This window comes from Nycticebus coucang, chromosome 12 (assembly GCF_027406575.1).
Source record: "Nycticebus coucang isolate mNycCou1 chromosome 12, mNycCou1.pri, whole genome shotgun sequence".
NCBI classification, from domain to species: domain Eukaryota; kingdom Metazoa; phylum Chordata; class Mammalia; order Primates; family Lorisidae; genus Nycticebus; species Nycticebus coucang.
The window spans coordinates 57631934-57659294 of NC_069791.1; the positions used below are offsets into that span (position 1 = coordinate 57631934).

Below are 27361 nucleotides of genomic sequence, written 5' to 3' on the forward strand. Positions count from 1 at the left end.
TTAACAAAGAAAGGGAAATTAGCTTTTTAGAGGATTCCCTGGTTCCTAGTCTTGGATGTTTAAGGCTGCTATGAATTTAGGTGGCACTGGTCAGGGTTCAGTCAGTGACACCCAGAGCAACACTTGGAGCCAGTGTCCTGGAAGGGAGTGTCGTAATCTCAGTACCCAGTCACTCTGGTTCTGAATTATTCTCTTGACTTGGACTCTTAGGTTTTTCAGTTCTGTCCCTATCTCTGGCTCTGTGACCTCGAATGATGAGGAAGGATTCATGGGGCCTCTTCCTCTTGATTGTGTAAAGAGAGAGGGTCATTCTTTCCCTGTCCCAGTTGTGCAGAAGTCTGGTGGGTGATGATGAAGGAACAGGATATGTGAAGACCTGGTTCCCCTGAGGGATTGGCTTGAAGTGAACAAGAAGGACATAGCTTTTAATTTCTGAGCACCAGGGCCTCTCAGCTCATCAGAAAAGCAGATTAAATCCTGGACAGCCCCAGGCTCAGTGTGGAACTGGCATCGACTCCTCCACTACTCTTGTGCTTATCTCTGCTTTTCCTGGAATTTGGTGTGCTCGCTGCCCAGTCCCATCCTAGGGTCTGTTTTCTCTGGCACAGCAAGGCCCAAGCCCTTCCTTGAAGGGAGCTCATATTGCTAGGCTGGTCCCCAGAGAACTGTGCAGCTCTGGGACGCTGGCCCAGATGAGGCAAATTGGTCAAGAAGGAAACACACCCTCCTGCTGACCCTTTGGTGTCAGCGTGAGTGGTTAGGGCCAGAGCACTTCCTTGGGTCCCTAAGGAGCTGCTCTTCTTGTTCTCCTGCAGGCAGAGGAAGGCTTGGGCAGGACCCACAAGGTGGCAGTGGGCAGCCTGCCCCTTCCTGCTCGGTCTGTTTATGAAAAATGAGTAAGGTCTGTGCAAGCAGGAGGCAGGCCCAGGGCCTGTTCAGGAACCTCGAATTATTTCACCACCCTGCCGTCTCTGCCGATCCCGGCAGGCCCAAAGTAGCTTCTGCACCCATGCTAGTCAGAGTGAATGAGTCACAGCTGTCCAGGGGAAAGGTATTTTGTTCGCGTCATTCCAGACCTCGTTATCTTCCAGGTGATGATTAATGCTTACTGGCCTAACTTGACATAGCTCAGGGTCCAAGCTTGTTTCCTTTTCAGGAGCGTTTAGGCCAGCTTTCCTTCATGCAGACTTCATTTTCTGGACTTGGACCTAATTTCAAGACCAAACTTCTAGGAAATGGGCTTTAACTAGAGAAACACACACCAACTTTCACAACGCTGAAAGTTCCCGGATGAGAGCCTGTGCTCCTAGCCCTCAGTAGGCCTTTTGGGCAGTGGCCTTCCGTGCCTGTGTAGGCAGTGGCAGGACATTATTGCCCTGCAGCAGAAGATAACTCTTCTTTTATTCTCTTCCCTCCCCTCCATTCCCCACTTTCTCTCCCTTACCCGCTTCGGGATTCTTGATGCTGTGGTGTGTGTCTGGCTCCCCCTGCTGTAGAAGGGGAGTACTGCCCCCGGGACAGAGAACTGCAAGGCCAGGGCATCCAGCTTCTCTCAAAGGAAGAAGATTCGGATACACGTAAAAGCACCCACTCTGCCCCCTTGCCCACCTTCTCCCCCAGCTTCCTAGCAGCCATCCAGAATTTACATCTACGAGCAGGTCCCATAGGACAAGATGCGTGCACTGCCAGACTGTGCACATGTCTCTGTCACCTGCAGAATAGCGTGGGAGTCAAAAGAGATTCAGGAAGAAGTCAGACTGCAGAATCAGCCTTACTGGATGTGGCTCATATGTGTCCATGTATGTTTTGCTGCAAGTTCCCCTCATCCACTTAAGACTCAGCATCTTCTCTGTGTAGAAAACCTGACCTCCCCCCCCACAGGTGCATTTAACATTTCTCTGAGAAAGGAGGAAATGCTGGCTTCATGCTGTGGATGAGTCCAAGGCTGGATGTATTATCAGGAAGAGAACAGGCATCAGGTAGAAGAATCACCATCTTCCCCTTGTTGCTGAGAAAGAAAAGAGAGATCCTGCATGTTTGCCATGTCTTCCTCAGTCCGGAGATACCTAAAGCCTTGCTGTGATTCAGCCCCATCCAGCACCAAGAAGGCAAATTGACCTTAGGAAAAGTCCATGAATCTATAGACACTAGTAGCCCTAGAAAGGGAGTACATGAGGGGCTGAGTAACCCCCACCCCCCCGTACAGCAGGGCATAGTGCAAGCATCTGTATTTGGTGGTCTTATTGGCAATTTCTGCCCATATCACATTCCATGTTTCTTGAACTTAAGAAGTTGGGGTTATAGCAACTAAAGCCAAAGCCAGATTGGCAGGGGAGACTGTTGAGGGGAAGTGTGATGTACATTCCCAGATGGAAGCTGGCTCCTGAGAGGAGCCCCAGGACCCTTCAGATCAAGTGGCACCTGCTCTTCTTGCCTAAACAGCCCCCTCCTGTGGAGGGTGCCCCTCCCCCCAGGTTGCTACCTGTCCCTTTATTTCAACTCAACTGTACAATGTGATCCAAGTACTAACTAAAGGGATCCACAGGGTAGGGGCTGCACACAGATCCCTTGGGTTCTGACGGCAAGAAAAATCTAAAGGCCAGCTAGTGAGTTTTCACCGAGCTGAGGAACCAAGTTTTGTGTCCAGAAGGGACCAGTGGAGGCACCAAATGGAGTTTTAAGGAAAAGGACTTTGACCACAGTATTGGTCTGATTCCTCCCCATGAACTAACTCCTAGAGTTTCGGGAATGTCCTAGACAGAGCTCTGCTTTCTGTCCCAACCATTGTCTCCTCAACCCTATGATCCTGCCATGGACCCAGCTTGTACCACAAAACCCATTAGGGGAGGGGACTTTTCTCTGTTGTAGTAGCTCTAACTGCAAAAGGGAAAAACTGAAATACCAAGAAAGTACGCTCCTATCCTATGTGAGCTGCTGGCTCATGGGAGAGCAACACAGTTCCCTCTTACTTCCCCCTTGTCACTTGGCTTAAATCTCAAAGGAGAAGCAGTTAACGTGGAAGTAAGCACTTGGGACCAGCAGAAGGGCAAGAATGATGTGCTGTGGGGTCTATGCTAGGTGACAGAACTGAGTCCTCATGACCCCTGGGGAACTGGTCCTTCAGAGGCCAGTTGTAATCTATTTTCCCAACTTGACATGGGGGTCCCACAAATGCAGTTTTAGGATGAAAAAAGCATCACAAAGGAAAGTTCTCTCTGCATTTCAAGTTAGAATGTGTGATTCTTTTCTTTGAAATTAATAGTACATGCCAAGCTTTAAATGACTTAATCAAATTGAATGAGTAGGAGTGGTGTGTGTGTGCGCGCGCACGTTCACACACGTGTGCTCTCAGTTTTTTATGTCTTTCTGATTCATACTGATCCCAAATGCTGTAACTTTTCTTTGTGTTTCTTTTCCTGTGGTGTTTCATTCCCTCCTTCCCTTGACTGTTTATTTTCTCCCTCCTTCCTCCCGTTCATCTCCTTGACCCCCTGAACCGGGTATACTAGCCGGGAACCAGAGGCTCCAGCAGATTATAAACCCAGTGGATCCCTTGGAGATCCAGGCTGATGTGCACTGGACACATATTCGTGAGAAAGAGGAGGAGGAGAGAATGGTACCAACCTCTGAGTCCTCTACTTCTAGAGGTAACTATTTGCAGATCCGAGGTCCTAGAGTGCCTCTGAGCACCTCCAGCCCCTACCTCCCCTCCTGCTACTGCTAATGACCTTTCTGTTAGGGTAAGAGCTATCAGTTTGATCAAAAGCAGGAGCCAGCAGAGCATTTCATTTTCCCAACGTTAATTGTGATGACTGCCTTTGACTGTCATTTGAGGATATGTAAAGTTCTCTATAGACGAAGAGGTTGTAGGCTCTGTCTCTATTGATGCAAAATAGTACAATGTACTTGGCCTTGGGAAAACCAAAAAGTAGCTTTCTTTCTCCTACATTTCTAGGCAAAGTCGCTTTCTCCCCACTTCGTAAGGTGTTTTCCTCATGGAGTGTGTCTGGGTGTGAATGTGCATCTGCAAGAAGCAGGGGGAACATGTTTTGACGTGAAACGAACTTTTAGGAAGAAATTTATATCAAGGAGGCCCGTACAGTAGCTAGTGTAATTGCTCCACGCTTTAGGTGTAGTGATCTGTGTTGCACAGTAGGACAAAGATGTACTTCAATCTGGCTTCTTTTTTTTTTTGTAGAGACAGAGTCTCACTTTCTGGCCCTCGGTAGAGTGCCGTGGCCTCACACAGCTCACAGCAACCTCCAACTCCTGGGCTTAAGCGATTCTCTTGCCTCAGCCTCCCGAGTAGCTGGGACTACAGGCGCCCGCCACAACGCCTGGCTATTTTTTTGTTGCAGTTCGGCCGGGGCCGGGTTTGAACCCGCCACCCTCGGTATATGGGGCCGGCGCCTTACCGACTGAGCCACAGGCACCGCCCTCAATCTGGCTTCTTTTAATAAAAGAATAGCAGTAAGAGAAAAAATGGAGACTGTTGAGGAGCATGGTAGCTGCCATGCCGTCCTCCCCGGCAATCCTCAAGCTCACTGACCTGTTTCTCTCTCACTCACGTTCATGTTTTCATCCAGCACCAGTGCAGGGCCGTGCACCCTGCAGGGCTCTGAGCACATAGAAAGAGCAGTTCCTGCCATAATGAAACTTAGCCGTTAGTGGGACATCCAATCCTCCCCAGCCCCACATCTTTACCTATAGGCAAGACCAGCTTCCGTGACCAGCTTTTGTGGCGCTGTGAACACCCAGCAGCTCTGAAGAGGTTGATAAGAGAGACTCTGCTGACCAGGATGTCACATTGGCTGTGGAATCGGAAGGGCTCTGTAGCTCTACACCGACCCTGGCCCTCCCTTGGGTTCTCTCTTCTCTCTTTGTCCTGGACACCTGTCACACAGGCTAACTACTGGGCTGTTACTCGTCACCAGAGTTGGAAGGGCCTCTTATAATGTCACCTAGGTTTTTCTTCTGTTTTGGATAGCTCTCCTCATCAAGAAGCTTATTGCTGTGTAACTTTGCATTTGTTTTGTCATCTGTTTTAAATTCAGTGCCCGACCTTCCCTCCATACGCCGTGCGGCAGTGCAGGCCTGGCTGGAGACGGTCTCCGGAGGTAGTCTGGTGATGTTTGCTCTCCCCCCTTACTGTAACCTTTCTTTCTAGGCAGCTGTGCTGGTACCTTAACACTAGAACCTTGGGCCTGTCCCTAGTGCATGCCAGAGCGCCGGAAGCGGGCGGGGGCACATGCATGCCTCACCCAGGCAGCCGTTCTTGCATGGGCCAGATGCACACCCCATGTCCTCAGAGAAGCTCAGAGGACAGCAGTAGCAGAGGTAGGACAAGGGCAATAGTTAGTCATTGAGAGAGGCTGGCAGGAAGGGCCAAAGCTGAAGGGACACTTTATTATTATTCTTTTATTTCCTTGTTTGTTTGTTTTTTATTGTTGTTGTTGAGACGGAGTCCCACCCTATGCCCTGAGCAGAGTATAATGGCATCATAGCTCAAAGCAGCCTTAGACTCAGGCTGTGGGCATCCTGCTGCCTCAGCCTCTGGAAGCCCTGGGATTATAGGTGCTTGCCCCGGCTCCCAGCTAGGTTTTTTTTTTTGTTTTTTTTTTTTTTAATGAATCGGGGTCTCACTCTCACTGAGGTAAGTCTCGAACTCCTGAGCTCAAGCAATTCTCCCTCCTCAGCCTCCCACAGTGCTGGGATTACAGGCATGAGCCACTGCGCCTGGCCAAAGGGACACTTTAGCCCTGAAGTTTAGAATCTGTTGAAATTAAGTTAGGTAGCAAGTGAGTGTGAAAGTCAGGGAATTGGATTATATTCCACAAACCTGCCAGGGGAGCAGAGAAGGAAACAGTGAAAACTCACTGGAGATTTATGGAGAAATGATCAGTGAAGAGGGAGAGCAAAGGGTTGGTGGATATTGTTCAGCTAAAATGGAGGGACAGGCTCTCTACAGCAGTGGTTCTCCACCTTTCTAATGCCGCGGCCCTTTAATACAGTTCCTGTGGGTTGAGAACCGCTGCTCTAGGCTGAGGTACAAGCAAGCATCTCTAAGCATTAGGCCAAAGAGAGTTGAGAAAAATTTAGCTGTCCTTCCTGAGTGTTTTTGGAAATATGTTTCTCAGTGAGGGGCTAGCAGCATCTTGGGCAGGACAGCTTTTTACCTCTCAGGGGGTTTAGCATCCTTGGCCTCTGCCCTTTGAATGTTAATGCAGCTTCCACCTCACCCAAGTCATGAGGACCCCAGGGTCCCTCCACGTGTTATCAAACTCTGCTTGCGGAGGGCAGCATCTCCCAGCTGAGCACCCCTTTGTGATAGCTGCTTCTGGGACAGGCAGATTGGAAATCATGGGCCTTTACTAGTTTATCCCTTTGTCCTCACCAGCAGCAGGGAGAATAAACAGGTACATGTAAGTCAGGGGGTGCCTCAGACAACTGCAAGGAGAGAGGGAAAGCCTCCTCTGAGCCAGTAATTCTGTGAGCAGAAACTGTCGCTCCCCCTTCCAGTTAGCGAGCTTCCCTAGGCCAAGGGGATAGGGCTGCGCTACCACGACTGAAAGGAACCAAAAGCTAAGTACATCAGCGACTGCCAGCTTCCACAGTGTGTGCTCCTCAACTTGCGTGGCAGCTTCTAGCACCCCACGCTCCATCTTAACCTGGATTTAACCCCAGTTCCATCCTCAAGCTGCCTCTCTTTCAACGCCTGCTGCTGCTGCACTGTTGTTTCTCACTTGTTTGTTTTTTGATACACGTGACAATTGTTTCTTTCAAGGTACTGCCAAGGAGTGTAGACTTCTTACCCTTCTGACTCTACCACAGATGCTTCTTAGTGGAAATTCTAAGTAGAAGAACCGCGGGAAGGACCAGGGAGTGTGGGGTGGGAGGGACTGAATCAGGCTGCTTCGGTGTGCCTTATGCCTTGGCTGGGCCAGACTGGGGGCGCCTGTGTGGGGTTTCTCCTGGGTACTGGCTTCCAGTTCACTCACCAACAAGGGTGTCAGGTTACTTTCTCAGTGCCCAGACACTCAGATTTGCTCAGGCAGACATGGCAGGGACAGTGGGCTCTCTGCAGGACGAGCCTGCATTCTGCTTTCACCAGCCTTCTGAGAAATGGTGTAGTAAAACAATGGATTCACTATCCAAAGAGAAAGCTCAAGTTCAAGGAGGGGCCAAGAGGAGTTCAATGATTTTTGGTAGGGTTTTTGTTTATGCCTCCTGGTGTTTGATGAACCATCTTCTTTGAGAGCAACACTGTCACACAAAGGTTTTTTATTTTGGGGGGGAGGGCTTGTTTGTTTGTTTTTGAGATAGAATCTCACTTTGTCGCCCTTGGTAGAGTGCCATGGTGTCACAGCTCACAGCAACCTCCAACTCTTGGGCTCAAACAATTCTCTTGCCTCAACCTCCTGAGTAGCCAGGACTACAGGCATCCACCACAACACCTGCCTATTTTTTCTTTTAGAGACAGGGTTTTGCTTTTGCTCAGGCTGGTCTCGAACCTGTGAGCTCAGGCAATCCACCCACATCCGCCTCCCAAGTGCTGGGATTACAGGAGTGAGCCACCATGACTGGCTTCACACAAAGGTTTTAACCTATGGAAATAATTGAGTAGCTTTTCCCCAGTATTTCCTCCAGCAAATGCTATCGTCATAGAACAACACCGTGGCACTGCCTGCTCCATGGGCTGCTCTGGTTGCCAGCTTGCCCCAGAGCTCCCCCGTCCCCCATAACCCAGGCTTCCCATCTGTTCCAATCCAAACCTATATCACACAGTGCTCAAAAAGCTGGATTTGAACCATCTTCTTATGAGCTGTGCATAAAAGATGTGTATACAGCTTAAGGGATTTTTTTTTTTTTTTTTGAGACAGAGTCTCACTTTGTCACCCTGGATATAACAGTACCATGGCATGATAGCTCACAGCAACCTCAAACTCTTGTGCTCAAGTGATTCTCTTCCCTCAGCCTCCTGAGTAGCTGGGATTATAGGTGCCTGCCACAATGCCCAGCTATTTTTTTTTAGAGACAGGGTCTTACTCTTGCTCAGGCTGGTCTCAAATTCCTGAGCTCAGGCAATCCACCTGCCTTGGCTTCTGCGAGCACTAGGATTACAGTGCATGAGCCACTGCACCCAGCCTAGTTTAAGGAATTATTAAAGAAACAAGAACTTGAGTAACAACTTTGCAGGCCAAGAAATAGAACACAAACACTTTCCAAGACCCCTTCCTGGTCAGAGGCACTTGCGTCCCACCTCACCCCAAAGGAGCTATATCCATACTTTTCATTATGCTCTGACCTCAGTCTCACACACAGCCTCGGTTGTTAGGATGCAAGGGCCTAGTTACCCAGGGTACCCCCTCCCACTTGAGCACAGCTGTTTTAGACATCAACCTAATGCTCCTCACCTCCCAGCTGGTTCTTCTGCTCCCCTTTCCTTCTTGTAAATATAAATCAAAGCACAACCTTTTTCCTGAAATGTAAATCTGAGGGTAGCTGTGCTTAGAACCCTAGAAGAGCCCCAAGGCCCCCGGTAAAAGGGTTCTGTAAGTCTGAGGGGACTCAGGAAACTCATGGCATCCCTTAGGCAGTGTGTGTTGCTTTCTGAGCTGCAGTATCTTATTCTGAGTTGTGAGTGTGAGTTCTGAGTGAGCAGAGATGGGGGAAGGGGTGCGTGGTCAGGGGCAGCTCCTTCAGAAGGAGGAGTCTGAGTGTTCTCCTTAATTCTATAGCACTGAAGGGCCCTTGAGTCCAGAGAATGAACTTTACATACCCCTTCAGGCCCTCCTCCAGTCCTTGAACAGACTATTCTCTAAATTACCCCAGGAGAAGCTATACCTCTGCCAGCCAATGCAGGTGGGCCTCAGAGTTACTCACTCACTGTGTCACCAGCATCCCACTGTGCCTGCTGGACTGGGCAATGTGGCAGGAACGTGTCACCTAAAATGTCTGGGCCTGGGTTTTTGCATTGAAAGGAAGGAATTAGAAATGGTCCCTCTAATTGTATTACAGGTTCAGTACCCCTAATCCAAGGTGCTTGGGAGCAGAAGTGTTTCAGATATCAGATTTTTCTAGATTTGGGAATGTTTTCATATACACAATTAGTTATCTTGGGGATGAGACCCAAGTCTCAACATGCAAGGCATTTATGTTTCATCTATACCGTATTCACGTGGGCTGAAGGTGATTTTATATAGTATCTCTAATGATTTTATGCAAAAAACAAAATTCAGATTTTGGAGCATTTTGAATTTCAGATTTTCAGATTTAGGGCACTCCACCTGAATTCTGAGGGCTGAATGACTGAAGGCATGTGAGGCAGCCAGCACCACACCTGGCCGTGAGCACTGATGGCAGGGAACAGCACCATAGCTCTGTCTTGGGCAGGTGCCTGCCAGCCTGGGCCAGAACAGTGTTCCCCTTCCATCCTTCTCTAGCTTGAGGCTCTTATAGCAGCCTCTGGAGGAAGAGGGAAAATGACAGGCCTCCAGCTATTCTTCTTCTGCTAGCCCCACTAGCACTGGGAAATGTAAGTTTCCTGTGCTCAGGACGGGCCTGGGCCTCCCCAGCACCACACTGAGTGTGGAGAGCTCCCCCAAGTCTGATGGCTTCTCCCTTGGCTTGCACATTACAACACTGGAGAAAGCAATACCTCTTTCCCATCTGCAGAGGCAGTCTGTCTGTCTGTCTTTCCTTTTCTTCCTTTCTTTGAACATTTCTGCTTTACAGTCCCATTGGATGAGAATTACCTGGAGGAAGATGTGGACTCGGAGCCGGCAGAGATAGAAGGGGAGGCAGCGGAGGATGGGGACCCAGGGGACACTGGTGCTGAGCTGGATGATGGTACGGCCCAACCTCCCCTCCCCCCGTGGTGACACCTGTTCCCCACTGGGGGCAGGGCCAGAGCAATTGGAACTCAGGAAAGATGAAAACAACACTCTTTAAACCAAAAGGAAGGCACTCAGGGGAGGTGGCCGTTAGGTCTCCTTGTCCATTCTTTGCTCTGTCCACTGATGACTTCAATGCATCCAGTGTCACCCTCTTGGAAGCCCACCAGTTGGCATGGCCTGTACTCCTGGAGCTGCAGGTGGGAGCCTAAGAAAATATGGGGCTCCATGCAGGGGTAGCTCCTCCAGAAGGAGGAATCTGAGTGTTCTCCCTTGCTCTGTAGCACTAAAGGGCCCCCTTGAGTCCAGAGAACGAACTTTACATACCCCTTCAGGACCTCCTCCAGTCCTTTAACAGAGTATTCTCTTAAATTACCCCAAGAGAAGCTGTACCTCTGCCAGCCAATAGAGGTGGGCCTCAGAGTTACTCACTGTGTCACCAGCACACGGCTGTGCCTGTTGGACTGGGCAATGTGGCAGGAACATTCATGCTGTCAATGCCCTCTGAAAGCTAAATGCCAAGAGGTGGTGTGCTAACAATTGCAGTGTGGTTGATGGGGAAAGGAGGTGGGGACTGGGTGGAGCAGAGATCTTGGCTACAGAGTTGGGCATCAAAAGCACAGATGGTGGAGCCACAAGTTCAGATCTGCCCTCCACAGGCATACCCCAAGTCTCTCTCTTTGGTGGGACCTGTCACGTGTCATTGTAGATATATTTAAGAAGAAATGGAGTCCCACAGGCTCTGATGAAACACCACCTTGCAAAGAACAGTGTGCTTGGAGCAAGGGAGTTCTCTTGGCCAAGTCTCTCAGAAGCTGGAGTGGCCTAGCAGGCAGGGTCTGTCACCAGGTAAGAGGCAGGCTCACCTGGCCCTCCGAGCCTGGCCCAAACCTGAGTGACTGGGCTGCAAATGGTAGACTGGTTGGGCCATTGTCTGAGGAGATGGAAAAGCCACATGGCTTTACTCAGAATGTGCACCCAAGTCTGTCCCTTCCCTCTACCAGATCAGCACTGGTCTGATGACATCCCATCAGATGCTGAGACAGAGCTCCGCTTGCAGCGCCAGGCTGAGGTGGAGGCAGAGCTGGAGCTGAGGGTGTCAGAAGATGAGGAGAAACTACCCGCCTTGCCAAAGCAACAAGAGAGAGGTAAGTCTGCCAGCAGGAGAAGCAGCTTCCAGAATTCCTGGGAGAACCTTGCAAGCTGAGTGGCACAGAGCACCCGGCCCTGTGGGCAGGTGGCAGAGTGTCTCACCGGCCCCCAGGGGCAGGCAGCTCCGTGCCTTCTCCTCCTTCCACCTATCTCTCTTCTCATGTTGTTTGGCTTAGTGGAAGGGCAGAAGGTAATCTCAAAGCTTTGGATACAGACCATATGCATGAAGAAGGTCGGCACTCTGACAGTGCTGGCAAAGCACACCACTGCAGGAGGGTGCCAGGCAGGATCCCTCACCTCGGAGAGGATCTGTTCTTTCCAGAGATTAGCTGAGGAGCAGGCTCGAGACTATGCATGAGCTAGCTCAGCTCAACCCTCCATCCTCCTCCCCACCTCTGCAGGCAGCCACCTGACAGCACGACACCCTCCCTGATGTTGGCAGAAAGGGATGCCCTCCTAGCACAAAGGGTATTCCTCTTGTAAGGCCCTGTATTCTTTTCAGATCTCTCCCAAGCTTCCGGCCCCATCCGGCCCCCTCAGGAACAAGCCCTTCTGCTCACTCCAGTGCACAGCCCTCTGGCAGAGGTAAGAGTTTGGGGCTCCCCATGGGGGATGTACTACTAAAGGGACCCTGGGGCACGTATAACTGTCTTTGGGCCTTTAGCATGAGGCCTAAAAAGAGCTGAAGTAGCCCACTGGCGTCCTCATTCTGAGGAAGAATAAAAAAAGTGTTTTCTGCTTGTGCTAAGTGGAGCTGTTCGTTCAGGAGCAACCTTGGGGTTCCAGTTGAGCCTCTTGGGGACAAGCCTCTCTGGGCAGCATCTCCCAACCTGCCCCACGTAGACCCCAGATCCATGTTTTCTATCCCTGTGGTACTCTGCCAGGTCCACATACCGCTTTGTGTTAAAAGTAAGTTTATTAGGAGACTGGGCATGGTGGCTTATATCTGTAATCCTAGGATTTTGAGAGGCTGAGGTAGGAAGATCACTTAAGTCCAGGAGTTCAATACCAGCCTGGACAATATAGTGAGACCCCATCTCTGCAAAAACTTAAAACCTTAGCTAGGCATGGTGGCATACACCCATAGTCCCAGCATACTTGGGAGACTAAGGTGGAAGGATGGCTTAATCCTGGGAACACAAGGCTATAGTGAGCTATGGTTGTGTCACTGTATTCCAGCCTAGATGACAGAGCAAGATCCCGTCTCTCTTTTTTTTTTTTTTTAACTATTTTTAAATTATAGGAATAATATTGATTGGACTGTTGGTTTGATATGACAGGTGATATTTTTCTTAACATTATGTTAGAATAAAGTTTAACTCTTAAAAAGTATGTATTTAGGGGCCAGGCATAGTGCTTCACACCTGTAATCTTAGTACTTTGAACTGAGGCAGAAGGATCACTTAAACCCTGGAGTTTGAGGTTGCAGTGAACTGTGATTGCACCTGAACTCTAGTCTGGGTGACAGTAAGAATCGGTCTCAAAAAAAAAAAAAAAAAAAAATTCAGATTGCCTGTAGTGTGTGAACCATACATTGAAGAATAAACTGAACATAAAGGGTGTGGTTTGGGAAGTACTCTATGGAGGACAGATCAGAAAGACAGCCTGGTCTTTGGGGCTCTAGGAAGCAAGTAACTATTTGGTGATTTATTTATTTATTTTTTTTTTTTTTGGAGACAAAGTCTCACTCTGTTGCCCTGGATAGAGTGCTATGGCATCATAGCTCACAGCAACCTCAAACTCTTAGGACTCAAGCAATCCTCTTGCCTCAGCCCCTTAAGTAGCTCAGACTATAGGAACCTGCCACAGTGCCTGGCTCATTTTTCTATTTTTAGTAGAGTCTCGCTATTTCTATTTTTAGGGTCTCACTCTTGCTCAGGTTGGTCTCAAACTCCTGGTCTCAAGGTATCCTCCCACCTTGGCCTTTATTTGGTAATTTTTATCTGTGAAATGGGGGGCTTTGTTTATTGAGACACTTGGATGGGGGATATGTGGGTTAGTGTAGGAATATCTGTATACATCTCTGAGCTTCCTGGGAAGGACAATTTGGTCATAGTACAGACTGTCAAATAACTATCTTCAATCTTCTTGCACTGGCCCCTCTGCACAAATGTCAGGGATCTTGCTTCTGGGGGTTGCTGTGAGGTGAGAGTTGCATTTGCTTCTGTCCTTTTGAACACTGTTCATGTCAGTGAACAAAGAACATAGGATGTTCTAACCATTCCTGAAAGCCTAGTCTGTTCAAACTAAGTAGGATAGTTCTAAACATGGACAAATAGAACATGAAGTGAGAAAGGTTCTCCTGGAGCCATTTGAATAATAGTGAAAAGGACATAGGGAGGAATTTATTTCAACAGGCATAAGCCCTTTGAGCGACAAACCTGCCTAGGGCTTTTTCCTGACCATTGAAACCCTAGCCCTCTAAGTGGCTTCTGTCTTTCTTTCTGTAGGGGCCCCAGATCCTACTTGCTACCAAGATGAAGTCACCTGAGGAGCGCTTTTTCCCTGAACCTTTGCTCCCCAAAGAGAAGCCCCGAGCTGAAGCCCCCACTGATCCTAACACTGTATACTCTCCTATCCGGTCTCAGCCAGTGGCTCTGCCAGAAACCAGGACCCCAGCCTCACCAGGGAGTCCGCCACCTCTGTCTCCATTGGCCATCTCTGCACCCCCCTCCACACCGCTCCCCATCTGCTCCCAGCCTCAGCCATCCTCTGAGGCCACCATCCCGTCTCCCACCTTGTCACCCATATGCTTTCAGCCTGTTCCAGCCAAAACATCCACCCCCCTCACCCCGCTTCCTGTCAAAAGCCAAGCTGACTCCAGGGACAAATTGGGCAGCCCTCTCCCTGTGGACGAGGCCCTCAAACGGAACGACCTCGTGGAAGAGTTCTGGATGAAAAGCGCTGAAATCCGCCGCAGCCTTGGGCTCATGCCTGTGGATCGCAGCAAGGGTCCTGAGCCCAGCTTCCCCTCACCTGCCTTTAAGCCAGTCACCCTAAAGGCCTATTCAGTTGAAAAGTCCCCTCAGGATGAGGGGCTCCATCTTCTAAAACCTCCATCTGTTCCTCAAAGGCTGGGCCTGCCAAAGTCAGAGGGCGACCAGCCCTCCCTGCCAACTCCCAAATCACCATCTGACCGAGAGCTGAGAAGTTCCCAGGAGGAGCGCAGGGACCTGTCCAGCAGCTCTGGTTTGGGCCTTCACGGTAGCTCCTCCAACATGAAGACCCTGGGGAGCCAGAGCTTCAATACCTCGGACTCCGCCATGCTCACCCCACCCTCCAGCCCGCCGCCGCCCCCACCTCCAGGGGAGGAGCCCGCCACTTTGCAGAGGAGGCCCTGTGAGCACAAGGAAACCCCGCCTAAGGCCTCAGTGGCCCTGCTACCCCCACCTGCCACATTTATGCGGCCCCCCCGAGAGCCTGCCCAGCCCCCCCGGGATGAGGTGCGGAAGTCGTTCGTGGAGAGCGTAGATGAGATCCCCTTTGCAGATGATGTGGAAGACACGTACGACGACAAGACCGAGGACTCGAGCGCACAGGAGAAGTTCTTCACACCCCCGTCCTGCTGGTTGCGCCCTGAGAAGGCCCTCCACTTGCCCCCCGCCAAGGAGAGTGGGAGGCTGCCTGCCCCGGAGGGTGCTGCCCCGCTGCAGAAGAGGGCACTGCCCTTGGTCTCTCCAGAGGCCAAGGAACTGGCTGAGGAGCGCATGCGAGCCAGGGAGAAGTCTGTGAAGAGCCAGGCACTGCGGGACGCCATGGCCAAACAGCTGAGCAGGATGCAGGAAGTGCAGGTGGCAGCTGGGGCCCCCAGGTCCCGAAAGGCAGCCTCAGTGCCCTCCAAGGGCAAGGACCGTGGGGCCGAGTCTCCTGGACGTCCCATCCTCAAAGGCTCTCAGGAGCCTACCCTGAAGCATGGAGCCCTCAGTGAAGAGCCCCTCTCCCCTCCATCAGACTCGGGCGGCCCAGACGGTTCTGTCACTTCATCTGAGGGCTCCAGTGGGAAGAGCAAGAAGAGGTCATCACTCTTCTCCCCCCGCAGAAACAAGAAAGAGAAGAAGCCCAAAGGTGAGGGCCGGCCCCTGGAGAAACCCAGCCCCAGCCTCCTGGAGGAAGCAGCCTCCAAGCCCAAGTCCTTGTGGAAGTCGGTCTTCTCCGGGTATAAGAAGGACAAAAAGAAGAAGACTGATGACAAATCCTGCCCCAGCACCCCTTCCAGTGGCACCACAGTGGACTCTGGCAAGCATAGGATGCCTCCCGTCATGCGGACAGGTGGGTTGGAGCCAAGGGGATCCTGTGGGCAGAGCAGAGGTTACTGTCTCTGGGCATTTGGTGTTTTCAAAAGAGCCACTTTGACATGCTGCCCCCCAAGACTTCTTAGGTGCTGTGCTGCTGGCAGGGGGGAACCAAACTACAGGTCACAGGGTCATAGGACATGTCCCTGCTTAATGGAATCATAAAAATAGCTTGGAACTGAGTAAGGGAGACTTTGAAGGTTTGTGCCCTTCCTGAAGTCACACAACCCCAGGAGGCCTGCAGAGTACAGGACTGCCTGGGGGACTGGGCAAGATAGTTTGAACTCTGCCTCTACCCTAACAGTGCCAGCATTCCAGCTACTGGCCCCTCAGTGTGGGCTGAGAATCACTTAAATTAAAAAGAAATCACCTGTCCACCCCATCTGCCAGGCTGCTGTCCTCACTGGGTCTCTCCTCTCCTTTCCTCTCACAGAGCTGCAGCTCCGGCGCCAGCTGAGTTTCTCAGAGGACTCAGATCTTTCCAGTGATGACATCCTCGAGAGGGCCTCCCAGAAGTCCAAGCGAGAGGTGTGTGGTCCAGTCACATGGGCTTCCATGGTCCCAGGAGAAGACAGAAAGGGAAATCTTCTCATGGGCTTTTTATTTATTTATTCATATCTTTTTCAAGACAGAGTCTCAAGCTGTCACTTTAGATAGAGGGCCATGGCATCATAGCTCACAGCAACCTCCAACTCAGGCTCAAGCAATCCTTTTGCCTCAATTTTTTTCTAGTTTTGGTAGAGATGTGGTCTCGCTTTTGCTCAGGCTAGTCTCAAACTCGTGAGTTCAAGCAATCCACCTGCCTCAGCCTCCCAGAGTGCTAGGATTATAGGCATGAACCACCGCGACCAGCCTTGTGAGCGTCTGGGGGTTGTGCTTTCTTCATGATAGGAGTTCTTGTGAAGAAAAGACCAGAGGCATTCCATGCTTAAAGTGTCTCTTCCCTTTAGGAAGCCTGGCATTGTCCATTTGTTCTGTTTTTCTTGTGAAAGTCCTGCGTAGTGCAGGGCATCCTTCAGCCCCCAGAGTGGCAGGGAAAAGGCTGTCAGGGCTTGGGGTTGTGGATGGGGCAACAGGACGTGGAGGGGAGGCTGGAGCCTGACGCAGGTGCTGAGGGATACACCTAGTAATGTTGCTACTTAGCGGTTTGTTAATTAGAGAGGAATTTCTGCTCTTAAAGAACTGCTCCAGGAATCCAAGCAGGGTACATGCTGGGTCTGACTTTGCCCTCCCACTGCTCAGGGCTCAGGAAGAGGTGTGGCGGCCCTGACCATGAGGAGTAAGTCTCAGTGTGGATTGGAGGCTTCTTTATCATGAGCCTCCCTCAGGTACTTGCTTAGTCTTCTGATTTCCAAGGACTCCTCGATCCAATGCTGTTGGAGGAGGGAATTCTAACAAGTTCTAAGGGGCGCCCATGTCAGAAACAGTGTTAAGATGAGAACTGAAACCCAGACAGTCCTGGCAGCTTGGCAGAGTCAGGGGAAGCTGTCCCACTCTACTCTCCACCTCCTCTCTCCAGCCTTGTGGCACAGCCTCACCCTCCTAGCCAAGGTGAAGGCCCTGCTCCTCCTACCTCTATGGGTTTTGTTTTGAGACAGAGTCTCAGTCTGTCACCCTGGGTAGAGTGCTGTGGTATCATAGCTCACAGCAACCTCAAACTCTTGGGCTCAAGCAATCTGCTTGCCTTACCCTACTGAGTAGCTGGAACTATAGGTGAATACCACCATGTCCAGCTAGTTTTTCTATTTTTAGTAGAGGTGGGGTCTTGAACTCCTGAGCTGAAACAGTCCACCTGCCTCAGCCTCCCAGAGTGCTAGGATTACAGGTGTGAGTCACCATGCCTGGCCCTACCTTCAGTTTTGAATGTAGAGCTTCTCCAGGACATCACATACTTTCTTACAAGGCTTCTCCGGGGTTGGACTTGAGCCTGCCCACCCATTTGTCCTCCAGGGATTCTTGAACTGTTGGTCAGTAGACCAGCCAGGGTGGAGTCATGGTGGACCTCAACCCCTGCACAGGCCTGCCTGGTGAAGGTGGCTTCTGTAGCCCATTTCTACTTCCCTTCTCCCAGCCTGATCTAGTTCCTCTTTTAAGTAATTTGGCCAACTGGAGAAAGCTAGTCACTTTATTTCTCATCTCCTTGATAGATTAGTCTCCTCTGGCTATGCTAGCTAGCTCTTTGTCCACATTCTTAGAAGGACACCTAGAGCCAGGCCAGTGCTGAAAAAAGGTTTGGGAGTCTGCATTCTCCCTTGGATCTGGTTGAATGTGTCCCTGATGAGCCAAGAATTGCTTCTGGATTTGTGTGGATCCCTAAATACATCCCAACCCCAAGGATAGGTGCTGCTTTTAGGGAGTCTCTAAGGGAGTCAGAGAAGAAAGGAGAATGTGGTCCAAGCTACACTTTGCCTCAGTGGTCACTACTGAAGGTGCTAAAGTGAGACTCTGTCTCTACAAAAACAAATAAATAAATAAATAAAATGTTCATTATAGAAAAGATAATGCAGATTATCTGTAGCCTACCAACATGAGAGAACTTGTGTTTTCCTCTTTTCTTTGCTTTAACCTGACTTGAAATACAACTAACTTGGCTACTCCTTGAGCACTGTGGTGCTGGCTGCCTTGCCTGGTGGCTCCCACTCAGCTCTTATGCTGGCCTTCTCCTCTTGGGCCCACCAGAGATGTAACCAGATCTCACCCTTCTGGTTATTACCTCTCCAAAGTTGGTGCCAGACTCAGAAATGAGTAAATTATGGAGAAGCTGGCACTGCCTCCACCCCCTTTAATTTTGACATCAGCCACAGGTGAAGGTTAATGCTATTCCTTAGGTCATAGTTATGTAGTTCCTGTGAAGTTTTTTGCATGCTGCTTAGGAAAATCATCTTTTTTTTTGAGACATGGTCTCACTGTGTTGCCCTTGGTAGAGTGCTGTGGCATCACAGCTCACAGCAACCTCATACTCCTGCGTTTAAGCAATTCTTTTGCCTCAACCTCCCAAGTAGCTGGTACTATAGGCGCCTGCCACAATGCCTGGCTATTTTTTGATTGCAGTTGTAATTGTTGTTTTAGCAGGCCCGGGCCAGGCTCAAACCTGCCAGCTTCCATGTATGTGACCAGCGTCCTAATCACTGAGCTATGGGAGCCAAGCCTTTTTTTTTTTTTGAGATAAGGTCTTCCTCTGTTGCCCAGGGTAGAGTGCAGTGGTTCCCAAGTAGCTAGGACTATAGGTGGATGCCACCACATCCAGCTCATTTATAAATTTTTTTCTTCTTTAACATTTCATTGTCAATACTTAACAATTTTTTGTAGAGACAATATCTCACTATGTTGTCCAGGCTAGTCTCTTAATTCCTGAGCTCAAGTGATCCTCCTGCCTTGGTCTCCTAAAGTGCTGAGATTACAAGCAAGAACCACCATATCTGGCCCTTTTTTTTTTTTTAGCTGGCTCCTTCTAATAATGACATTCTTCCTCTCTCTCTGATTTGTGAGAGAGATGGGTAGCCTGAGGCAGGACATACATGCTTAGAGTTGAAGGAGACAGACTTATCTTTCACTAGCCCAATGTCCTGGTGGAGTGTAGATTGCCCTAAGTTGACTCCACTGATGCTCAGAGAAACAGCAAGGGTGGCCAGGGTTGCAGCCATCCTGGAGCTCTCAAAACCTTTCCAGCACAGAGGGCCTCCCAGAGCTTGAACCACCACCCTCCCTCACTCCTTTATTGCCTTTTAGTCAGGTAATAGGAAGACCAGAAGAGGAAATGGAACTTGCCTCAATTCTGGGAGCAGCTATGCTCAAGGTTTAGTGGGATGAGAAGAGGTTCACATTACTGTCTGAAAAACACTTTCTGTGAATAACAGTTCCCTTTCACTGTGTACAATTAAGAGAAACCCCCCATGGCCCTGGTCAGGAACATTGCAAGAGAGAGCCTTTCAGAAGAGAATGTTGGATTCATTGCTCAGTTTTGCTTTGTGTTTGTATCTATCTCTGATGACAGGAACCCCTTGCTGTCCCTAGGGAGCAGGAAGAGGTGGTCTAAACTTCCATAAGCAAATGGGTCACTCAAGGAGAAATGGCATGTGTAAATGCGTATTTAAACAGTTCTGACTATGTATACAAAGGAGGTAGAGACAGAAGATTTGGGGGTGGAGAGGAAGAAGCTAATCAAACCCAGTGAGCAGAAAAGTGACCCCTGGCTTTATTCAAAACTGAGATTCACTCAGACACTACTGCCAGGATCTTTAATTCCAGCTTTCTCCGTAGGCGGTCCTGTGAACAATAATCATGTGTTTTAAGTCTTGTGTGTTTGTTTTAAACTTCTAACTGATTTTGCTCCATTCCTGTGTTCTATTTTTAATTTTTAATCATTATTATTATTACCATTCTTTTTTGTTTTCCGTTGCCATTCCCTTAAAAGTCGATTTATGTACCACACGCCTTGGCATTCAGGAGATCATATGCATCAAAGGTAGTGTCTCATTCCCATTGACTGGTCACTGTTGCATGCCTGTCTGTGATTAACCACCGAGCAGCCCTGCCCTGGCCCCGACCACATCCGCACTAACTGTTCATCCATGCATGGGCAACAGCAGACATTGGCAGCAGGACTTTGTTTAGCTGTGTCAGGAGAGAGGAGGATGAGAGACCCGCTCTTCACTGACTGGAGTGCATGTGGTCATTTTGCTCCAGGTGCCCGGGTGGGATACAGAGCTCCCCCTGTGGGACTGGGCACCCCAGAGACAGGCAGTTCACCTGTGCTCTGCTCTGTGAAGAGCTGGGGGAGATGCTCAGGGCATGGAAACACTGCTGAGGACCCTTAGGACCACCTACTCAGTGGAGCCCAGAGTGTGAGCTCTCCGAGTAAAGATTAGGAGTCTACACTCTTGAGTTGTTTAGTTTTCTCAGAGGCAGTAAAAAAGATCTTGTGAGTAAAGGCAAACTCCCAACCTTGGCTTCTCGGTGGTTGCCCAGTGTTTGCTCAGAGGGTCTGACAGTCCTTTCAGCTGTTCTTGCCCTGGGTGGCAGATGGACTCAGACAGTTCCATCAGCGGACTTGTGCTGGGTTTGGGCTATTGCAAGCTCAATTCTTGATGGCACGAGACACAACAACCCTGCCCAGGCTGTGTCCTTCTCCTGCTCAGCAGCCAACTGTCACCTGTGCAGAGCCCAGAGTCAGTGCAGGTGCACTCTACAGTTCCTTCTTCAGACTATAATAGTTTGGGGTTCACCCAGACTTAACAGAGAAGCATCCCTGTTTTCTCTACATCCAGTGTCACTTAGAAGAACCTTATGAATACTGCTCATTTGAAGAAAGTGGCTTTTGATACCAAATAAGAAAATAAAAGAATCCTAATGGTTCTCTTTTTTTTCTTTCCCTGTAAGCTTTCTAGAAGCAGGAGGCTTGGGGAAATATCCTACCAATATTTTTACCCCCACAAGGTCTTAAAAAGAACAGACATACTCATTTGGGAAACAGGTGATCTCAGTGATCACCTGTTGCTGTTTTAATTTCCTAACAGTCTCCACTCAGCCTCCTGTCCCTGTCACTGAGGGGAAAGGTCTCATTTTGTGGATCTGTAGCTGTGCTCTATGGCATTGAGAGCTGCTGCAGGCTGGGAGGGGCTGCAGGCTTCATGCCCTCATATGTTGGCACCCCCTGCTCTGCTGGCACTCTGCTTGCCAGGGTACCAGCTCCAAATTCGGGAACAGCACTCTCTGTGCCCCTGCTGGCCTGCTGGCCTGCTGCCCAGGCCTATCTCGGATGTGCATGCACCTGACTGAGGTGATGTCTCTTGTTCTCTCCAGCCAAGAACCTACACAGAGGAGGAACTGAATGCCAAGCTGACTCGACGCGTACAAAAGGCAGCTCGGAGACAGGCCAAGCAAGAGGAGCTTAAGCGGCTGCACCGAGCCCAGGTAAAGCAGCAGAGGGTGGGACCAGGACACACGCGAATGGAAATGTCTCATGTCAGCACCCTCTTGTTCCACCAGCTGGTCCTCATCCACAGCAAGGGCAGGCCAAAAAGACAGAGCACAGGTATTTGGGCATTCTTTTCATCCAAGATTTTAGGCCCAGAATGCCTTTGGCTTGAGGCAGAGGCAGAGGCCCCACCTCTGTGGAGATGCTGGTAAAAAGTGGAGTGGCATTGAGCTTCCCACATTCCTCAGGCTGCCAGAGTAATCACTGTAAAGTCAACTAGTTCAGGTCTAAGAACTGTTGTCCAGAGTAAGTTTGTGGCTCTCAGCCTCTGGTGGGCTGGGGACTTTGGGCAAGATGAGAGAGCTCTTCCACTTACCAGCCTCTGCTTTCAGGTACATACATCATTTCTTATTTAATTTTTTTTGTATATGTGTGTGAGACAGAGTCTCACTTTGTCGCCCTCGGTAGAGTGCTGTTGTGGTGTCACAGCTCACGGCAACCTCCAGCTCTAGGGCTTAGGTGATCCTCTTGCCTCAGCCTCCCGAGTAGCTGGGAGTACAGGCACCCGCCACAACCCCCGGCTATTTTTTTGTTGCTGTTTGGCTGGGACCGGGTTTGAACCCACCACCCTTGGTATATGGGGTTGGCGCCCTACCCACTGAGCCACAGGCACCGCCCTCTTATTTAATTTTTTAACTTATAAAGGCAGGATTTCCACTATACTCTCCAGGAATTTCTTCCAGCACTTTAGTATCTTCCTGTCAGAAAGGTCTGAGGTTACAGTAGTTAGCTCCTTCCTGCAGAAGAGTATGCCCACTTCCTGTTCTTGCATTGCCCCAGGAGATGCTGGTCACTAATTTACCTGCATTCACAGGCCTTGGTGCTGACTGACCATGGCCAAGGGCCTAAAGTCTGCACAAGTGACAAGCAGGGGTCCTGATGTAGGAGGTTTCCACACCACGCTCTGAGCACGGTGCCCACAGACTAGAGCCTTTTCCAGAATGCAGCATCATTTTTTTTCCCTTTTTGTGTTTATGTCATTATTTTTCCTCCTGAAATCTAGAGGTCAAGAGACAGCTGGGTGCTCATGAAGCTCTGTTTGTTGGCAGATCATCCAGCGGCAGCTGGAACAGGTGGAGGAAAGACAGCGGCAGCTGGAGGAAAGAGGGGTAGCTGTGGAGAAGGCGCTCCGAGGCGAAGCAGGTACTGTCTGGCCCCTCGGTGAGGAGGTTTGCTTCTCGAAAGCCCTCCCTCCCCACTGTAGTAGGCTAGCTTTGCATCACCTCATCTGGAATTTAGCTCCTTTTCCAACAGGATTTTCTGGTCCATTTATCACTGAAATTTGGGGCTAAATATTAAGCAAAAGAAAAGAAAAATACTTGTGTCTGGGATGGCCCTGAGACCTGGACCTGTTACTTGGCCCCTCTTACAGCTTTCCACTTCCCCATAGAGTGGAATCTCAGGCCCCAGCATCTGCTGATGGCAAGTACTGGGCCTCCTCCACCACTGCCTTTCCCACCCCACTCTTTTCTCTAGGAGAAAATAACTGGGAATGAGGGAGATTGTACTACAAGGAGCCATCACAGAACTGCACTGAGCAGGCCCCCACCTCTTGTCTTCAGGTCCTGGGCCCTTCCTGCCCATGCTGGACAGAGTGCTTAAGGACACCATCCCACAGAGCCCTCACCATCGCCTGTTGGGAGCAGGTGGCCACTTTTGGTGCACACAGACTTCCCAGGGAGCACTCAGGCTATGTCAAATAATGGCCAGTCACTCAGAGCAGGTCTGGAGGCTCAGGGGACTGTGACTGGCTGTTGCTGCTCCTGGCAGGGAGGAGCTCAAGTATGGGGTACAGTCACACCCACTCTTCTGCCCAAGGAAATAGTGCGTTTGGGCTCAGCAGAGTTGGGTGCAGAGAAAGCAAGGGAATGCCTAAGTCACTCTGGTCCCAAGGGCCTAGGAAGCCCTATTGTTTCAGGACCTTGAAGCCACTGGTCCAGTATCAGCTATAACCCCAGCCCCAGGCATGGAGTGAATGCTCTCTGCTTTCTTAAGTGTTCACGTGTCCAAGTATCTGGATGGGGAAACCTCCATTTCTTTATAGAGAACACAAGACCCACAGGTTCAGCATTCAACTTGTGAGGGCTGGAGATAAAGAAAAGTGGTGACCTTTCATTACTTCCTACTTGAATGTGGCAGAGGGGAGCAGGTGGTACCTCTCCTGGCAGGCAGGCTGTCTGTGAAACAGAAGAACTGGGTAGAGGCCGCCAATAATAGGAGCAGCTGCTACCATCTGATCTTGCTTGAAAACTGACCAGTGGACTGACCTCATGGTGTATTCTGATGTCAAGACGAGTTTTTGTGGTTCTATAGGACGAAAGTCCATATCTAAGGGAGTCAGACATAAAACTAGGTCTCCTTTTCTAGGCCCTTTAAAGCCTAGAAATTGCAGCTTATCCGTCAACTCAGCAATGACCTTCAGGTGAAGAGATGGGATGGGGGAGAAAGATAAGGATGTGGATGTTCTTGGTTTTGTGTCTCACCTGATGTTGGACTTAATACTTGAAGCCCAGGCTACCAAAGGAAATGCAAAAACTTGAGCCACATAGTATCCAGTAAGCCAAAAAGATTGGGATATGTTACCGCAAGACAGGCACTGGCAAGAAATGGAGATTCAGGTTCACCTTAAAAGGAGTTAGGCTGCCCAGTGAGCCTGTGGTGTCCCCCACTGTCCTGTGGGCCTTCCCTCCCCAACCCTGCATGCTCTGACCCAGCCTCCTTGATTAAGCCTGCCCCAACTCACCAGAGATGCCCCGAGTCTGGCTGCACCCTGCCCTCTTGGCTTTTCTCTTCCTGCAAAAGGTATCAGGAGGGAGCCTGGGCCTATCATCATTCCTTCTCACTCTTCTTCACAAATTACTTCTGACAACATGGAAAATGATATATAGATCTCTCCACACATAGTCAGAATAGGTCGACAGGTGTATGCATCTACATTTCATAGTCAGCACGTCCAGGAAGGGAAGGTGGTCCTCCTCTCCTACTCCCTCACTGGGTTCTGAGGTTCAGGTGGGTCCCATGAACCGCCTAATGGCTGCCATGCAGTTTGACTCTAAAACAATACTTCAATACTGCTGTAACAGGCTATGTTATTGAAGCTTCTGTGAATGGGTCAGAAGATTATGTGGTATTGAAGACTGGCCTAGAATTTTGCCAACATTCTTCCTCCTAGTTGTTTAAATATACAACCTGAATTTCATCTGAGTCAGTGGTTTTCAAACTTGTTTTTTAGCAGCAGAATTGTTTAAAGTTTAAAATAAAAAGGAATTACTCCAAAATGTTAATAAATGCAAATTTTAAAACAGGTGACAGTAGAGAGCCCCAGCATGCAGTTCCTTGCTGGGGAATAGTGTGGAGTACACCCTGATACACACAGCTGCACTGTAGTTGCTATCAGTGGTGACAGGTTTGTTTTTTAAAACAGCCCACTTAGAAATCGCAGGATATCTGCAGTTTAAATGATTAAGATGCTAAAATGTTAAAAAATGGAGCAATAGCGTTTTTTTTCACAGCTAAATCATAAGAAATCTAGTAGCAGTTCATATTCCTTATGAAGAATAAATCTTTAGACAAGAAGTTCCCAAACATAAGCAGAAAAACCCAACTGTGCTGTGCTATTGTCACATAATGTATTACCCACTGGAAGGACCTTGCTGACAGGAACATGCCGAGGGGTGGGTATCTCCCTGAGCTGTGACTCCCCTCAGTGCTTCCTGTACACTGTCACACAAGCACTGTATTTGAAGGCCAGAACTTCAGTAAATAAAACTTCCTTTTTGCTTATGCATTTCTGGAGAGTTCTGTGTTGCACACAGAAAGCAGGAGAACCTTAGCCCAGAGGGCCCCACAAAAATGCCTTCACCTGGCAGCACAGATCAATGTGTTAGGTCTTTGGTAGGTTTAAAGTGGGATTATGTATCATATGAAAGTAATTTATTTAAGTCTTTTAAAAGAGTTAAAAAGTATTTGCAAATCAGACATTTGGGAGACTCCTAAAATGCCTTTTGAAGAATCCTAGCTTCCCTAGAAGTTTGAAAACCACTGCAAGTCCAAATTCCTTCCTTTAGGTAAGTCCTCACCAAAATATCTCAGTCCAAGACACATCTGTTCTTTTTTTAAAGATGGGCTTTGGGATTTTTCACCATAGTACATTTGAGAGAGTCTGAGATATAGTGACTCCTACCATAAGAACGTACTTTCAGATATGTTATTTTCTCCTCTTATGCAAATGTATCACTTCCAAGGCTCGTTCAATGTCAGAACTCCCAGTGGACTTGCACCTGCTTGGCAGACACCATCTTTGGAGCTCACATGTGCACACTGGCCACTCCCTTCTCTCCTGCTTCTGCATTCCTTTTAGCTCTGTGGTCTTCTTGCACTTGGCTGAACCCTGAAGAAGGCAGCCTCAGCTGAGCATGATAATCTGGAGTCTTCCAACAGCAGGACCCTTCCCCGCGGGCTGTACTGAGCTGCCCAGAACGTGACAATTCTGTCTCACTTGTTGGTCTCAAGCTTCCATCACTGTCTGAGGGCATCAGACTTTGTTAGCCAAGCTTTCCTTCAGAGAAGAGATCTGATACAGACCTGCCACCTTGTTCATCTCAATTTCTCTAAGGTTTATGTATATATCCAGGCCATGAGGATTAGTCTCCAAGCCTTTGAGCCTAGGGCAAGACCAAGACTTACATGATTTCTGGGTAACCTTTTTGGTCCTGGGGTAACTGGGGAACCTTTTTGGTTTCTGGATGAAAACCACTGGATCAGCCTTGAGCATGAGTTGAAAAGCCATTGCAGCTTTGCATTCTGCTGTCTAATTAGTCTATTCTTTCAGGGGAGACCTTCAGGTAGAACAAAAGGCCACCAGGATCGGCCTTCAGAGTGTAATGTTCGGAGGAAGGGTCACACAGTAACAGCTGAATGTTGTTCTCTGCACCTCTTTATTTTTCTGGGGAGATAATCATCTGCTCAAGCCAGCCCCTCACAGTGCCCAGTTCTTGCATCTCTGGTGTAGGGGGAAACCCAGCACCTAGGCTGAGCTACCAGGAAGGGGTACCTGTGGCCAATGGACCTCCAAGAGCCTTCAGGCAGATAGTTGGAGGAAGAACTCTGCATAAGCCACAACTCATCTCCCACTTGTAAAGAGAAGCCTGACTGAAGTCGGGGGCCTAAACCTCAGAGGAAATGGAGCTTCTCCTTCATCTCAAACCCATTCAACTAAAGTGATTCTGCAAGGAGTTTGATATTTTCACCAATGGGGTCACCTGTGAATTCTTGGGAGAGCTCTGACTGCACTTAAAATAAGGACTGGCATCCTTGCAGAGCTTTTGTATGATGTTGCATCTTGCCTCCAGCCCCTCAGCCTGGGGCTTCTAATATACAATAACTAAGGAAGTAAGTAGCCCTGATCTGTCCTTGACCTTTCTTAAATTTTCTTGGTTAGATACAATTGAGTCCCAGCTGGGTTAGAGTTTCCAACAACTGATCTGAGGTATAAACAGGAATCATACTGATAATGGCTCTTAACTCCATCACCAGTGGTTCTACTTAATTCCCCCCCCCCCCACCAAGGTGTGCAGGTGCAGCATGCGTACACATAGAGGGTGCAGTGTACTCGTAAAGACGCATGCTTTTCCACTGTCCCTCTCTGCCTTCTTGCTGTATCTCTGTGTTTCTTATGCTTCATGCTTTGGGTATGGGGACAAGAGGGTTATCTGATCGAATAACTCTCTCTTCACCAATTCCTTGTTGTAGACTATTGGGGAGAGTCTTATTACAGTGACCTCATCGACTTGCATCTGGGTGGTATGTATAGCAGCGTCTATTGCTGACACTAACCCCGCTGATACCCTTTCCCCACCTGCTCTCCCCAGTCCTTGCTCATAAAAACAAGGAAAAGTCAACCTGATAACCAGTGGCAAAAGCACAGACCCTTTTCCAACTCAGAATGGAGCATCATGCCAGATCTCTTCACTACCCATATATATTCCAGGGGAGGGTTTGAGCTAACCCCCTTTGGGGTTATTTTAATTTTTTATAATAAAATTTCC

At 49.3% G+C, this 27361-nt stretch overlaps 1 protein-coding gene across 17 annotated transcripts in view; it reads left to right on the forward strand.

Moving 5' to 3' along the window:
* The window catches only part of MICAL3 (microtubule associated monooxygenase, calponin and LIM domain containing 3), a 239530-nt gene that overhangs the window by 198674 nt on the left and 13495 nt on the right, over positions 1–27361 (forward strand). For 10 of the 17 annotated variants that reach the window (XM_053555643.1, XM_053555642.1, XM_053555649.1 and 7 more), the window contains 11 exons: positions 3510–3647; positions 5055–5117; positions 9736–9849; positions 10898–11041; positions 11548–11630; positions 13496–15314; positions 15771–15865; positions 19752–19802; positions 21140–21250; positions 22364–22457; positions 27066–27116. In XM_053555643.1, coding sequence (XP_053411618.1) covers positions 3510–3647; positions 5055–5117; positions 9736–9849; positions 10898–11041; positions 11548–11630; positions 13496–15314; positions 15771–15865; positions 19752–19802; positions 21140–21250; positions 22364–22457; positions 27066–27116 — 2763 coding nt within the window. The remainder of the gene's footprint in view (positions 1–3509; positions 3648–5054; positions 5118–9735; positions 9850–10897; positions 11042–11547; positions 11631–13495; positions 15315–15770; positions 15866–19751; positions 19803–21139; positions 21251–22363; positions 22458–27065; positions 27117–27361) is intronic. The other 7 variants (XM_053555646.1, XM_053555652.1, XM_053555658.1 and 4 more) reach the window with 5 other exon arrangements.